The sequence below is a fragment of the Trachypithecus francoisi genome, unplaced genomic scaffold (genome assembly GCF_009764315.1).
Source record: "Trachypithecus francoisi isolate TF-2019V2 unplaced genomic scaffold, Tfra_2.0 Lachesis_group10, whole genome shotgun sequence".
NCBI classification, from domain to species: Eukaryota; Metazoa; Chordata; class Mammalia; order Primates; family Cercopithecidae; genus Trachypithecus; species Trachypithecus francoisi.
In genome coordinates this window covers 74,882,551-74,898,601 of record NW_022681455.1, presented here as the reverse complement: position 1 = coordinate 74,898,601, position 16,051 = coordinate 74,882,551, and the positions used below count along the sequence as shown (strand labels likewise).

Below are 16,051 nucleotides of genomic sequence, written 5' to 3'. Positions count from 1 at the left end.
GAGTTCACACTCTTAGTTTCATTTTTTAAAATAGGTTTATTTAAATAAAAATGGCAGTACTGAATTGAAGAAAAGCATCAAGTAAATATTGTGTTAGTGCAAAAGTAATTGCGGTTTTCGCCATTAATTTCAATGGTGAAAACCGCAATGACTTTTGCACCTACCTAATAATATTGCAGGTTGAATGCAGGCATGCAAAGTTATGGCAGCTCATGACAAGCTGGGGAAGTGTTGCCATGATGATTTTTTCTCTTGGGAATAATAAAATCAAGAGGTTTTATGTTCTGTATGCAGGACACTGTGCTTGAGGTTTTATAAAATGTGTACTGTTATTAGATCCATTTTATGGCTGAGGAACCAGAGACTCAGGGGACTCAGGGAGGTTAAGTCACTTGCCTGAGGTCACACAGCTAACTCTGGAGCCTGCGCTTGTTAATTTCCCTCTGTTCTGAGGATATTTCCAACTGGGACCTTCAGTTGAACCGTGCCTGCCTACCCCCTGGGGAATAGAGCCTCAGGAGCTTTCGTAGCTTGTAAATGCCCAGGGATGACACAGTCTGAACTTGCAATTTGCTTTTCCTTTCTCTTCTACGGACGCTGTTAGCTTGTGTTTCTCTCTGTGTGCCTCATTTCAGCTTCCTTATTCCTGCAGTTTTACTTCAGCTCAGCCAGATTTCAGCCCACCTGTGGGCAAAGCGGCACAGCCCATTCAGACTGAGAGAGGCCTTCCTTTCTTTCTTTCCTTCTTTCTTTTTATTTCTTTCTTCCTTCCTTTTTCTTTCTTTCTTTCTTCCTTCCTTTCTTTTTCTTTCTTTTCTTTTCTCTCTCTCCTTCCTTCCTTCTCCCTCCCTCCTTCCTTCCTTCTTTCCCTCCTTCCCTCCCTCCCTCTCTTTCTCTCTCTCTTTCTTTCTCTCCTTCCTTCTTTCTTTTTTCCTTTCTTTCCTTCTTTCTTTCTCTCTCTCCTTCCTTCCTTCTCCCTCCTTCCTTCTTTCCCTCCCTCCCTCTCTTTCTTTCTCTCCTTCCTTCCCTCCTTCCTCCTTCTCTCCCTCCCTCCTCTTTTGCTCTTTCTTTCTTTTCTTTCTTTGTTTCTCCTTCCTTCCTTCCTTCCTTCATTCCTCCCTCCCTCCCTCCACCCTCCTCCATCTCTCTCAGCTGCACTTCCTTCCCCGTTAGCTGCCTGTGTCTGGGGTTAAGTGATGACCTAGGATCTGCCTGTCTTTGGTGCTGGGGACTGTTTTCACTAAAAAGACTCTGGTTTTGGGGTGGCAGGGACCCAAGTACTCTGTCACTGGCCGGTGCTGAATTTGTGTGAGATGAAGAGTGTTATCGTCTGTAACCCCCCTGTTAGGTGGGAGACCCTCTGGGGAGGCTGAGGACACTGGGGGACAGCCAGGGGACACTGAGGGGTTCCCACTTGGCTGGCTGCATTTCTGGAGTCTGACAAACTTGGCTTCCAGTCCTGGCTCTCCCACGTCCTTGCTTTGTGACCTTGGGCAAGTTACTTCTCTCAGCCTCAGTTTTCTCATCTGGAATACCAGGATAACAGTCTAACTCCTCTGGGGTGTCAGGAGAATCTGGGGACATGACATAGAGGGCACAGCACAGTGCTTGGCAGGTAGTATGTGCTCAATTCAATAAAATTGGTGGCAGTAAAAGTCACATTCGATGGTTATTTTGTTGTTGTTGTATTCAACAATCTCTCGAATGAAGATTGGAAATGGAAGGAAATTTGCGAATCCAAGCTTGCCTAGTAAGTACCAGGCATGTGGAGATGGAGCCTCAGCAACAGGAAATACTGGGAAGAGGAATCGTGCCAGGATCCTGTGGAAACCTGATTTCCAGGGGTGGGCGAGATGACTGGGGATGATCAAGGGGTGATGTTGGGGCAGGAGTGTAATAGTTTCAGACCTGTTTCTGAGAGCTCTTGAGATGAACTCACTCGGGAGTTTAGGGGATGTGTTCGTGGAGTTGGATGCCAGCATTGTTGGGAAGAGGATAGGGAGTCTGGCAGAGGTCCCAAATCCATATTCCTAAAGGGTCCAGGCAGGAAAAGGGAAAGCGTGAAGCAGGCCTGGTGTAAGACAATAGAGAAGAGTGGGGACTGTGGAAAACTAGAAAGCTTATCACTTATCTAAAGGGGGAAACCACTGCTCAGCCCACAGAAACGAGTGATGAGTGTTCAGTGTTGTCACAGCTGGTGATTTCTCAAAAAGAACCAGTATTTCACATTTTTTATTCTTTTTTTTTGTGATGCGGAGTCTCGCTCTGTCACCCAGGCTGGAGTGCAGTGGTGCGTTCTCGGTTCACTGCAAGCTTCACCTCCTGGGTTCGTGCCATTCTTCTGCCTCAGCCTCCTGAGTAGTTGGGACTACAGGTGCGTGCCACCACGCCCGGCTAATTTTTTTGGATTTTTAGTAGAGATGGGGTTTCACCATGTTAGCCCGGATGGTCTTGATCTCCTGACCTTGTGATCCGCCTTCCTCGGCCTCCCAAAGTGCTGGGATTATAGGCATGAGCCACTGTGCCTGGCAAAGTTTCACATTTTAATCCGATAGTTCCTGACTTAAATATGGTAAACTTATTTGGATTTCTAAGAAGCACCATGTTGGCCAATTGTAGCTTCTTTACAGGCTTGATATAGCTTCTGGGTTCCACACTGTGACCTCTGGGCATGAAGTAGGACCTAGGCCAGGGATGGGACAGGCTCCCGGTGGCCTGGAGGGGTCCAGTCTGTGTGGCCTGGGTGGAAGATCTGATGTAAAATGAGACTGGGGGAGGGATTAAGGCAGAGATGGAAACTGTGTCTTTTTGTTTGTTTGTTTTTGAGTCAAAGTTTCACTCTGTCACTGGAGTGCAGTGGCGCCATCATGGCTCACTGCAGCCTTGAATTCCTGGGTTCAAGCCGTCCTCCCACCTTGGCTGGGATTACAGGCATGAGCCACTGCTCCCAGCCAGGAAGCTGCATTTTTTAATGAAATCAAAACCAAACCCCATAGGGAGAGTGATGGCTTGGAGGCCATGAGGATTCCCAGACTCATCTCAGGCTGCGTAGGTACCCACAGTCTTGGTCAATACCCATAGCCTCAAGGCTAGGAAGGGAACGTATTTTGGTTAAAGGCAGGACTGATATTTATTTATTTATTTATTTATTTATTTATTTATTTATTTTTTGAGACGGAGTCTCGCACTGTCACCCAGGCTGGAATACAGTGGTGCAATCTCCGCTCACTGCAAGCTCTGCCTCCCGGGTTCACACCATTCTCTTGCCTCAGCCTCCGGAGTAGCTGGGACTACAGGGGCCCGCCACCATGCCCGGCTAATTTTTTGTATTTTTAGGAGAGATGGGGTTTCACCATGTTAGCCAGGATGGTCTCGATCCCCTGACCTCATGATCTGCCTGCTTTGGCCTCCCAAAGTGCTGGGATTACAGGCGTGAGCCACTGAGCCTGGCCAGGCAGGACTGATATTTAACCTGCATGCACTGGCACTACTGTACCAATTGTGGAAATATTGAAATACTCTGAAACCGATTGGTGAATAGCCACTGGGTCCTCTGAGCCTTTTCCCCCCACCTTCCACTTACCTACACCTGCTTCTGCCAGCTCCTACCACATCCCCTCCATGACATGGTAACTAAAGTGTTAACTCTCAGCACGGCCAGGCTCTGCTGTCCATTCCGTTTGGTCTATGGGCAGTCTCTGAGCCAAGGCAATTATAAATATCTTGACTCACCCCTGGTTGCAGGTAACATGCCTACCTGGATTGGCTGAAGCACAAAGGAGAAATTTTAGAGGACACAAGGAGGCAGATGGAATTGGAAGGCAGGATACCAGATCCCCCAGGGACCAGAACCAGGAGCTTCATCCCTGGGGTCATGTAATCTTTGTCTTTGTTTCTCAAGGTTCCTTAGAGCGCACTATAAAAATCAGGACCAACTGTCATTTGCTACAATGTGGATGAACCTGGAGGATATTATGCTAAGTGAAATAAACCAGGCACAGAAAGACAAATACTGCATGATTTCACTTAGATGTGGAATCTAATGAAGTTGAACTCATAGAAGTAGAGAGTAGAATGATGGTTACCAGAAGCTGGGGGACAGCAGGAGTCAGGGGGTAAGGAAGAAATGGAGAGATGCTGATCAAAGAGTACAATGTTTCAGATGGGAGGAATTGCCTTTGAGATCTATTGCACAGCAGGGTGACATTAGTCAATAATAATGTATGTTTCAAAGTAATTAAGAGAGTAAATTTCGAATGTCTCATGCTAAGAAAATGATAGGCAAGTTAGGTGATGGATATGTTAATTTTCTTGATTTAATCATGCCACATTGTGTGTGTATATCCAGAACAATCAGAACAATCACATTGTACCCCATAAATGCATACAATTATGATTTGCCAATCAAAAATAAAATCAGCAGCCTCAGCCCTGGAACTGCATGTCTGCCGGCCTCAGGACTGATTACCCGTGTCCCAGCCACTCAGCATATGTGACCCTTGAGCCAAGTGTCCACCTCTGCCCCAGTCAGCTGTGTTCAGGGAATGTGGGTGTCTCAAAGTACAAGCATGGCTGTTGGGAGGTGTCCATCTCGGAGATGGCATTGGGCTCAGGCAGACATGGATAGGTACCCTGAAAGATGCACCTTCAGGGTCATGGAGGGAGTCATGAGGACCACAGGTGTGGGAGTGTGGTTTTTAAGCTCTTTCAGGTAGCAGGAAGGAGGAGGGAAGAATCCATTGAGGATGACTGGGTTTGTCTGGCCTGAGGGATTGGGGCAGTGGGTGGGTAGAGTTGGTACCTACAAGTATGATCCCTCATGAAAGCGGAGGCAGGGGAATGAGGTCAGAGGAGCTCTCCAGCAGTCTCTAAATAAGCCTTAAGAAGTCAACGTTTCCCTGCAACTTGCTGATTGGTTTTCCTGTCTCTCATCTGGCTCTAATCTGTGCTGCACAGCCCCTTCTAAGTCATTTTCCTGAAATAGCACGTGTGTGGTGCAGGGGTTTGCAGTGACCAACAGTGATGATTGCGCCCCTGCAGCTGTCACAACAACCCATTGACCACTGTGTACAATGCTGTGCTTGCCCTGGGCAAAACACTTTGTCTCTTAGTCCTTTGGTTTCCTCTTCTGTAAAATAGGGGTAGTAAATAGTATGCACTTTATAGGGCTGTTACAAGGATCAAATGCATTAATGCCTGATACATCCCTTAAAATAGTTCCTGGCATGAGTAAATGTTCAATAAATGTTAACTCTCATTTATTAAGTATTTATTGAGCATCTTGTATATGCCAAGTACAGTTTATGCCCTGGGGGTATAATGGTGAGCAAAATTTCCTCACCTTGCATGCAGTGAAGTATGGAAGAGATGCAATTAAGCGTGGATTTACAAGTCAGTGATTTAAGTGCTGTGATGGCGAGGATTTAGAGTTTAAGTTCCATGAGAGCAGAATCTCTTATGTTCACAGCTGTATCCTCAATGCCTAGGAAGAACTCGGCCCTCAGTATACATTTGCTAGGTGAATGAATGAATGAGTCAAGTTCTATCTTAGCTGCATGTGAAGATGAGGTGTCAATGGAGTGAAGTTGGGAGTGAGGAGAGAAGGGAGAGGAACTTGGTGTGAACCCCATCTCTGCAAGGGTCCAGCTGGGTCACCTTGGTGAAGTTACTCTGTAGTCAGGGTCTGTTTCATTGTTGCTAAAATGGGAACAAGTGATATCTTCTGTATGGCATGTCATGAGGATTGGAGAGAGTGCATGTGACACACCCAGCATACACATGCAACTCTCAAGCAATGTGTTGAGACTGGGTGTGGTGATTCACACCTATAATTCTAGTACTTTGCAAGGCTGACACGGGCAGATCACTGGAGCCCAGGAGTTTGAGACCAGCCTGGGCAACATAGCAAAAACCGTGTCTCTACAAAAAATAAAAATTAGCTAGGCATGGTGGCATGTGCCTTCCATTCCAGCTACTCAGGAGGCTGAGGTGGAAGGGTTGCTTGAAGCTGGGAGGCGGAGACTGCAGTGAGCTGTGATCGCACCACTGCACTCCAGCCTGGGTGACAGAGCAAGCCCCTGTCTCAACAAAACAAAACAAAACACGCAAACAAGAAAAGAAATGTACTTTCTTTTCCCTTCCCGTTCTTTGTGCCTCTTGGTATCTCCTCTTGTTTAAGAGACTGTTGAGATGGAGAACTGAATCATTTTTGGTCAGAAATGCTTGAGTCCTTGTCCTGGAGATCGCTCAAGAAAATATTTATATGAAGAAAAGTGCAAAACCAACAGAGGCAATTTGTTATTAGTTGCAATTTTGCCCCAGATCTTAAAGTAGAGCTCACAAGGCCTTCAGGGACTCCTTTCTTCTGTACTAGGTAAGACTAAGGAAATTCAAACCTGAACTCAAACCTAAGTCTTGGCCTCTGTAAGATCAATTTATCAGAGAACCCAGAAGGGACCTCAAGAGCCAAGAGTAGAGACAGAATGTATCCTAGGTCTTGGAGTGGAGCTGGCTCAGGCCACTTGTACCAAGGGTCTCAGGGCAAGACTATGAGACTTGGATCCAGCAGCATCCTGGGAGAGGTGAAGGACCTAAGGGAGAAGAGAAAGATGGAAAGGTGCCTTTTAACCTCCATGTGAGCTCCCGCATTGGGGTCTGGCCAATCCGTGTGTTGGAATCCATCCAATTAAATCAACTCTGCCTCCTTAGAGGTTAAGTAGGGGTGTGAGAGAACCTTGAGCTTCCCCTACAAGCCAATACCAGTCATGAACAGGGGTTCCTTTTTTATTATTATTAAAGTTCTGGGGTATATGTGCCGAATGTGCAGGTTTGTTACATATATATACACGTGCCATGGTGGTTTGCTGCACCCATCAACCTGTCATCCACGTTAGGTATTTCTCCTAATGCCTCCCCTAGTCCCCCACCCCCCGACAGGTCCCAGTGTATGATGGTCCCCTCCCTGTGTCGATGTGTTCTCATTGTTCAACTCCCACTTGTGAGTGAGAACATGCGGGGTTCGGTTTTCAAACAGGTGTTCCTTTTTAGGTGGGTTTGAAGCACTGAATTCCCAACTTTAAGGTGGATGCCCAAGAAGCACAATGGGAACTGTTCTGTGGCACAGAGCAAGGGGACTCTTAGAGGAACCGTATGTATTCAGTTAGTCTCATTGTCCAGAGATAGAGACATGGCTGGTTAACCCGCCAAAAAGGACCCCTTAGTTTTTGTCTTGGGATTTCCAAGCCCTGTTGTTGTTACTAGGATAGCACGTCAATCTTTGAGCAGGACGGGTGATTACTGGGGTCCTTCTGCAACTGAGAGCACTACAGCGTCCCACTGGTCAAAGCAGAGCAGACCTCGCCTCTCAAACTTGGCTGTCCAGAGCTCTGTAAGGACCAGGACTTCATCTGCTGACTGCAGAGGGTAGGAATGTCATGAAACTTCGTAGCTCATTAAGAAGATAGGAAGCAACCAAAGCCTGCAGTGGCTGAGGATTCTTCAGTCAGGTTTATTGAGATATACATTTCCTATGGTAAAAGTCACTTTAAAAATTTTTTTTGAGACAGGGTCTTGCTCTGCCACCCATGCTGGAGTGCAGTGGCCTGATCATAGCTCACTGCAGCCCTGAACTCCTGGGCTCAAGTGATCCTCCCACTTTGGCCTCCTTAGTAGCTAAAACTACAGGCATGCACCACTATGCCTGGCTTTAATACATATATATGGTAGAGACAGTGTCTCACTGTGTTGCCCAGGCTGGTCTCAAAGTCCTGGGTTCAAGCTCAAGAAGTCCTTCCACCTTGTCCTCCTGAAGTGTTGGAATTGCAGGCATGAGCTACTGTGTCTAGCAAAATTCACTTTTTTTCTTTTTCTTTCTTTTTTTTTTTTTTTGAGACAGAGTCTTGCTCTGTCACCCAGGCTGGAGTGCAGTGTTGTGATTTCGGGTTCGAGCAATTCTTCTAACTCAGCCTCCCAAGTAGCTGGGACTACAGGCGGGCCACCACGCCCAGCTAATTTTTTTTGTTTTTAGTAGAGACAGGATTTCACCGTGTTGATCAGGCTGCTCTCGAACTCCTGACCTCAGGTGATCCACCCACCTCGGCCTCCCAAAGTGCTGGGATTACAGGTGTGAGCCACTGCGCCAGGCTGCAAATTCACTTGTAAAACTATAAAGTAAAATTCATCACAGTTAATATAGAGACCACTCCAATATCCAAAACAAAAAAGTTCCTGCATCTGCCTCTTTGTAGTTAATTCCCTTTCCACCTCCAACCCCTTTTAACCACTGGTGTTTTCTGTCCCCATAGTTTTGTGTTTTTCAGAACATTTAGAAATGGAACCACACAGTGTGTAGCCTTTTGTATTGGACATCTTTGTTTTACCAGAATGCTTTCGAGGTTCATGAATGCTGCTGCATGTGCCAATAGTTCATTCCTTTTTACTGCTGAAAAGTATTCCACCGTGTGGATGCCTCACACTGTATCCATTCACACGCTGAACAACTTTTGGGTCGTTTCCAGTTTGGGGCTATTATAAATAAGGTGGTTATAAACCTTCATGTATGGATTTGGTTTTTTCTCCCCCCCCCACCCCCCCACTCTCTTGCCCAGGCTGGAGTGCAGTGATGCAACCATGCTCACACGTAGCCTTGAATTCCTGGGCTCAGGTGATCTTCCCACTTCAATCTCCTGAGTAGCTGGGACTACAGGCATGTGCCATCACACCTGGCTAATTTTTTGTTTTTGTAGAAATGGGGGTCTTACTATATTGCCCAGGCTGATCTTGAACTCCTCACCTCAAGCGATCCTCCCATCTTGGCCTCTCAAAGTGTTGGGGCTACAGGTGTGAGACACTGTACCTGGCCTGCAATACACAACAGAGAAAGCAACTTTTACAGAAAGAGTTCTCTTGAACTAAAACCGATTCTGTGAAGAAAGAATCTCTTGAAGAAGAAAGAGAAATGCAGAGCCAAAGGCTTACGAAGGCCTAAGTCCTGTTTGGGAGTGGGGGTGCGCCCTGAGTGCTGAGAATGTACATAGTACGTGCGCATGTGGGTGGGTGGGAGGAGGGGGCTTAGCTGGAGATCACCTTGGACAAGTAGTAATAACAATCATGCAAAAGCTTATGCTGCTTGCTATGTTCCAGGTGGTGCTAAGATCTCTAGACAGGTTCATTCATTTATGCTTCCCAACAGTCTTATAAGCAGGGCACTAGCACTATCAGCATTTTACAGATAGGGAAACTGAAGCACAAAAAGATCAGATTAGCCGGGCATGGTGGTGTGCACCTGTAGTCCCAGCAATTTGGGAGGCTGAGGCAGGAGGATCATTTGAGACCAGGAATTTGAACCAGCCTGGACAATGTAACAAGAAGCCCTCTCTACAAAAAAAATTTTAAAAATTCACTGGGCAGGCCCGGCACAGTAGCTTGTGCCTGTAATCCCAGCACTTTGGGAGGCCAAGGGAGGTAGATCACCTGAGGTCAGGAATTCAAGATCAACCTGGCCACCATGGTGAAACCCCGTCTCTATTAAAAATACAAACAATTAGCCGGGCGCAGGGGTGCACACCTGTAGTGCCAGTTACTCGGGAGGTTGAGACAGGAGAATAGCTTAAACCCAGGAGGCAGAGGTTACAGTGAGCCGAGATTGTGCCACTGCACTCCAGCCCGGGTGAAAAGAGCAAAACTCCATCTCTAAAAAAAAAAAAAAAAAAAAAAAAAATTGGCATAGTTGCATGCACCTGTAGTCCCAGCTACTCAGGAAGCTGAGGCAGGAGAATCACTTGAGCCGAGGAAGTCGAGGCTCCAGTGAGTTATAATCATGCCACTCCACTCCAGCCTGGGTGACAGAGCAAAACCCTGTCTCTTAAAAAACAAAAGAAAATAAAAAACCCTTAAATAACTTGCTCAAAGTCCCACAGCTTAGAGCCCAGGAAGTTTATCCAAGTCTACCTTTTACCACTGCCCTGCACTGCCGGGCTATGAAGGGCATATTTATTGATTAGGAAATTATGTAAGCTTCTGTGAGATATAGCTCCCAAAATATAGTGACTTAAACAAGGCAGAAATTAGGTTTTTCTCTCAGGAGTCAGCCCAAAGGGACAAAATTCAAGGCTGGTAGGGTGGTTTTGTCCTTTCCACATGTGGCTGTAAGTTTGGGTCCAAGGTGGTCACTTCCAGTTCCCACTATCTTTGAACCAGTGGGAAGAGGGAAAGGCGCAAGGAAGTATGCATTTCCATTTGAAGGGAATGGCCCTGGAGCACACACATCCCATTGGCTGCAACTCAGCACCGTGGCCGCACCAAGCTGCAAGAGATGCTGGGAAATGTGGCCTCTATCTGGATAGCCATGCTCTCTGCTAAAACTCGAGGGTTTGACTATTAAAGGGAAGAATGGATATTGGTGGGAAACCAGCAGTCTCTGCCACAACTTGCCAACTGTCCATTGGGCTTCGAACTTTATTCTGTCAGTGATGAGGAGCTGACCATGGTCTCTAAGCAGGGAGGTTTCACGTCCAGACTTGGGTTTTTGATCACTGCAGAAGCATGCTTGGAGATTAAAAGTGGTGAGAAAGAAAAGTCAGGAGCCCTGTTTAGATGATGTGTCTGTCGCTTTGTTTTCCCATCTCTGGAGTCCCTGCCACAGGCAGGAGCCTGTAGGTTGGGTTCCCAGGCAGGCCCGGATGGAGGTTTGCAGGCAGGGTGAGTATGCATAGGGCTGCAAAGGGAGCAGTCAGCTGTCTTTGTCCTTCGTTCCTTCCACAACTATTTGTCCAGCACCATGTCTGGGCACAGGGCTCCAGCAATGTTCCCAACAGGTACAATGACCTCTGGGGACCAAGTTCAGTTCCTGTTGAGTTCTCCAGTGCCTCTCGATGTAGGATGAACCCTTGGCATGGTCCGCTGATGTTGGCTCCTTCTGTTGTTTCTCTTGGCTCCAGGATCCCCGGAGCAAACACAAGTTTAAGATCCACACGTACTCCAGTCCCACGTTTTGTGACCACTGTGGGTCATTGCTGTATGGACTCATCCACCAGGGGATGAAATGTGACAGTAAGTACTTTTTCTCTCTGGGGGCATCTGCTGATGGCAGAAGCAATGGGAAGGGGCTGCTTCCTCTTGCTTTGGGGTCCAGGTGTGCCACACATTCCCTCCATCCTGGTTGGGGCTGGTGTCCCAGTTGCCTGTTGCTGCATAACGATCCTCCCACCCCAAAACACTGTGGCTGAAGACAATGAACATTTTTTTAGTTCATAACTCTGCAAGGCAGTCCTTTGAATCTGGGCTGGCCTCAGACAATGTCATGCATGTCCATAAAGCATGAACTCATGCTTCATGGTGGATTAGCAGGTGGAGGTAGGCTGGGAGCTGTCTGGGCCTCGGTGGCCTCACTCACATGTCCGGCAGGACGGCTGGCTGTCATCTGGGTGATGTGTCTTTCCTTCTCAGTAGGCTAGGCTGGATTTGCATGCATGGAGGTCACAGGGTCCTGAGTTCCTCAGGAGGGCAAGCCCCATTGGCAGATACACTTCAAGTCTCTACTTGTGTCTGTTTGCTCCTGATCCACTGGTCAAAGCAAGTGGCATGTGAGATGCACAGTCACAGTGTGGGAAGGGACAGTCCATGGCTGTTGACACCTGGAGGCATGAACAAATTATGGGCATTTCGGCAGCCATGCATCACCACTGTTTTCAGCATTGAGATGTGGGGCTGATGCATTCTTTGCATGGAGAAGACCTGTGGCCCTGCAGCACCCACAAGTTTGTGCTGGAGGAGGAAAGAGCATCATTCTCTGGCCAGGATGTGGTAGGAAAGGCAGATGGGGTGGGATTCCTCTTTATGAGGCCAAGGCCCAGATGGCCTGTGGGGCAGGGGAGCAGACAGGCTTTGAGAGCTATGGCCACAAAGCTACAGGGAGGCTGGAGGTGCTAGTGGCGCCCACAGGCCTGTTGGTCTGCAGCAGGCTGGGCAGTCATGAGGCTGGTGCTACCCCTATCACAAGGGTCCTGAGGCTCAGAGGACAGAGGGAGAAAATCACGGGGCAGAGAGTGACAGAGAGGAGTGTGAAGGTGAATAAGGGTGGTAGAGGGCAAGAGAGACAATAAGAAACACACACGCATAGCCAGAGACAGATGCAGGGGAAAGATGGACACATGCAACCCTAACACAGGGAGGAATGTGGGGTGTGGAAGCTGCAGAGAAACTCAGCTAGAGAGAGATTCAGGCAAAAGGAGGGACAGGCAGACACACAGACCAACAGATAAGCCAGGTGCGGTGGTTCACTCCTGTAATCCTAACACTTTGGGAGGCTGAGGCGGGTGGATCACATGAGGTCAGGAGTTCGAGATCAGCTTGGCCAACATGGCAAAACCCCATCTCTACTAAAAATACAAAAATTAGCTGGGAGAGATGGTGGACGCCTGTAATCCCAGCTACTCGGGAGACTGAGGCAGGAGAATCGCTTGAACATGGGAAGGGGAAGTTGCAGAGAGCCGAGATCACGCCACTGCACTCCAGCGTGGGTGACAGAGCTAGACTCTCAAAGAAGAAGAAAAAAAGATAAAATGATTGGTATGGACACAGACAGAGATGCCATCACACAAGGCTCATGCAGAGGTGTAGAGATGGAGAGACCAGAGACAGAGACAGAAGCACACATGGAGAGCCACAGAGGAGAGAGAGAGAGGCAGAGGGACACAGCTGGAAAAGGGGGGAGACAAAGAGGCCAGAGGCAAGTGCAGAGAGTGGAACAGACCAATTCACAAATGTGGCCAAGGCAGTAAGACACGTGCAGAAGTGGGACAGCAGAGATAAGAGACATGCAGCAATGTGGGAACAGTGAGACAGACACAGAAACATGGTGAGAGCTGCAGGGGACAGTGAGGCTGGAGCCTTCTGCCTGCAGGACACCAGCTCCTCTTACCACACATGGGGCCCTAATGTAGGGGCAGTGCCCCTGCCTCGAAGACAGTGGTGGGTGGGAGCTCAGCCTGGTGCTCGGGTCCCAGAGGGCTCTCCCTTCCCTCCCCACAACTCATTTCCAGTTTTTGTAATAGGCCTGCCTCCTCCTGGGAATTGGGTGGTCTGAGAAGGGTCCCTTGGCCCCAGATACCTTGAAATTGGGGCCCATGGGGTGACTTGGCCTCTCCTGCCTTCTCCAACTGGAACTAGTGTCCCCCTGGAGAATCCTGGGTTCCTGGCACACCTTCCTGGAGCAGGGCATTATTGCTCAGGACCTAGGGGAAATCACCCACCACGTTGAAATAGACACAGATACTGTACGGAGGAATGCACAGAGGGAGTGGATATCCTATAACATGAGAGATGGCTGCAGGCCAAATTCAGCTGACAGGCACATTTCATCCACCTCACCCTCGCCCTAAATCTTTTTCCTTGTAATTAGTTGTGGTGGACACTATGGTCAGCCCAGACCCCTTCTTCAGGGTCCCACCCCATCCCCTAGCTGTGGGTTCACAGTGGTGCCCCATCCTGCATAATTGCCCGAGGTAATGCCCCTTCCAGGGCGACTGGATGATTGCAGTGCCCAGCCCTCTTGTCTCAGTTTGGAACAGCTTTGAAGGATCATCTCAGCTCTGGGCTCCCCTTCACATCAGCTTTGGTTGCATCCACATGGCAAGCCAACTTCTCTTCCCAAGAGCACCCCCTAAAAACCTTGTGCCCTAAAGTCCCCATCTCAGGCTCTTTCCAGGGAACCCAACCGATTAGCTGTCAATATTTTAAAATCAGAGCTGTCACATACACAGTGAGATTCCTGCATATGCTGAGAAACGGGAAATGTTGCTGTCCTGTTCCCCACTTGGCCAAGTTGCCGCCATCCCCTTAGCTTTCCTCACTCATGTGACCAGCCAGCCTGTGAGCATTGAAGTTGGTGACTCTGGCTTCAGAGCCTTAAGGGGTGTGGGGTGTGCTTGCTTCAGGCTGCACCCTTGGCCTTGGGTGGGGAACAGACAAGTACCTCCTTTACCCATCAGGGTTCAGGGGGAAGAGTTGGAGAAGCCCTTCTGATGAGATCTTGGCAGGCAAGTTGGTCTCAACCAGGCTGGTGATTTCTCAGCTGCCTGAAGGGAGGGGAACAGGAAGGACTCAGCGGTCCTGGGTGGGGCAGATGTCTGCAGCCCCCAGCCTGGACCAGCCTAAGCAGCATCCCCTCTCTCTGCCCTCACAGCCTGCATGATGAATGTGCATAAGCGCTGCGTGATGAACGTCCCCAGCCTCTGTGGCACAGACCACACGGAGCGCCGCGGCCGCATCTACATCCAGGCCCACATCGACAGGGATGTCCTCATCGTCCTCGGTAGGTGACCCTGGGGTTCCACTGGTTCGTGACCTTGCTTGACCTGTGTGATTGAGGAAGGGAGGAAGGTGGAGGGGTAGGGCAGTCCAGGGATTGGGGAGGGGGTGTGGCACTGCTTCTGTCCCCTGCCCTGCCCACGGCAGCCCCTCGCTGCAGCAGGGGGGTATTTAGAAACCGTATACCCTCAAAGCTACGTCCTTCAGCACCCCAGGCTAGGCTGGGTTCAGAGAGGAGACGTCTGAGTTCCTTGGACTTCTAACTTCCTCAGGATCCTCCACTTCTCTTCTCTCCTCATTTCCCACTGTTTTTTTACAGTTGTCTTTTGGAGTGGGTAGTTGCGTTTCCTTTACTCAGGTAGCGGAGAAGGGAACTTTGCTTCTTCCCCAAGCTTTTCCAGCAAGAAATATGGCGTCTTGATGATAAACAGCAAATTTGGAGAATATAATATCTTGGAAGGAGGGGGTTGGAGGGTGCAATTCAGGGACTTTCACATATTTGAAAGATTATTTCTTGAACCTGACGGTGGCTACGCTGTAATTTTATTATTCTCTATACTTTCTGCAAGTCTAAAATATTTCATGATAATTAGAAAGCAGGATGGTACAATCTGCCGGGAGATGCAGTGAGAGGAAGGGCTGGTGGCGGGGGGTGGGGGGCGGGGGCGGGGCTGTCACTCATTTATCCCGGCATTCAAGACATACTTGGCTCTGATGTGAGAAGTTCAAGCAAAATTGGAACTCAGCTGCACTGGCTTGAGGAATACTCAGCCATAAGCCCTGGTGTAACTGGCACTGAGCCGGCTGGGAGTGGAGCTAAAACTTTGCAGGAATTTCTTCTCGAAGGCTGGTGACAAACTACTGTTGACTTTATATATCTAATGAATATAAACAAGGGTTTATGAATTAGTAACTCAGGAAATTGATCGTGGAAGAGATTAATTTTGCAAAAATTAGTCTATTTCTGAGGCCTCAGACTGGTTCAGTAGCTCTGATGTGCTGAGCCCTGGGTTGGGGAGGGGCTTTACGTAAACTGTAAAAGCTGAAAAATACTTATCCCTGTACAATATAATTCTTTTAAACTTGAGATTTTGTGAAGCCCAGTGAGATTTTAGAAAATGTGCAATCCATTGCGTCATTATGTTTTTCTCCAAGTGGTTGCCTGCCTCCCAGTGGGGTGCTTGGAGGCCCCAGGGGAAATCCCGCAGTTGCAGGTTCAAGAGAAGCCAGTTTTCCCCACTGATTGTCTAAGATTCCCGATGCTGGTGAGACAAAAATAAGACTCTGCTTCCCTCTGGTGCCATTCTCTGGGAACTACACTCATTCCAAAGCGTGACTGAAGGCCCCAACATTTATGGATCACATGGAATGTGCGGTGCTCTAAACCTTACATGTTATTTTTTTCCATCTTCACAACATTGCAAAATCTCTATTATTCTTGCTTGAGATGGAGACGCCATCTGTCGCCCAGGCCGGAGTGCAGTGGTACCTACCACAGCCGCCTCCTGCCAAATACTCAACTCACTGGAACCTCCACCTCCCAGGTTCGAGCGATTTTCCTGCCTCAGCCTCCTGAGTAGATGGGATTACAGGTGCACACCACCACTCCTGGCTAATATTTGTATTTTTAGTAGAGACAGGGTTTCACCATATTGGCCAGGCTAGTCTAGAACTCCTGACCTCAAGTGATCAGCCTACCTCGGCCTCCCAAAGTGCTGGGATTATAGCTGTGAGTCACTGCACC

At 48.5% G+C, this 16,051-nt stretch overlaps 1 protein-coding gene across 2 annotated transcripts in view; it reads left to right on the top strand.

Annotated features, from left to right (window-relative positions):
• PRKCB (protein kinase C beta) overlaps window positions 1-16,051 on the top strand; it is a 391,108-nt gene that overhangs the window by 185,647 nt on the left and 189,410 nt on the right. For both annotated transcript variants that reach the window (XM_033217733.1, XM_033217732.1), the window contains exons 4-5: window positions 10,938-11,049; window positions 14,183-14,311. In XM_033217733.1, coding sequence (XP_033073624.1) covers window positions 10,938-11,049; window positions 14,183-14,311 — 241 coding nt within the window. The remainder of the gene's footprint in view (window positions 1-10,937; window positions 11,050-14,182; window positions 14,312-16,051) is intronic.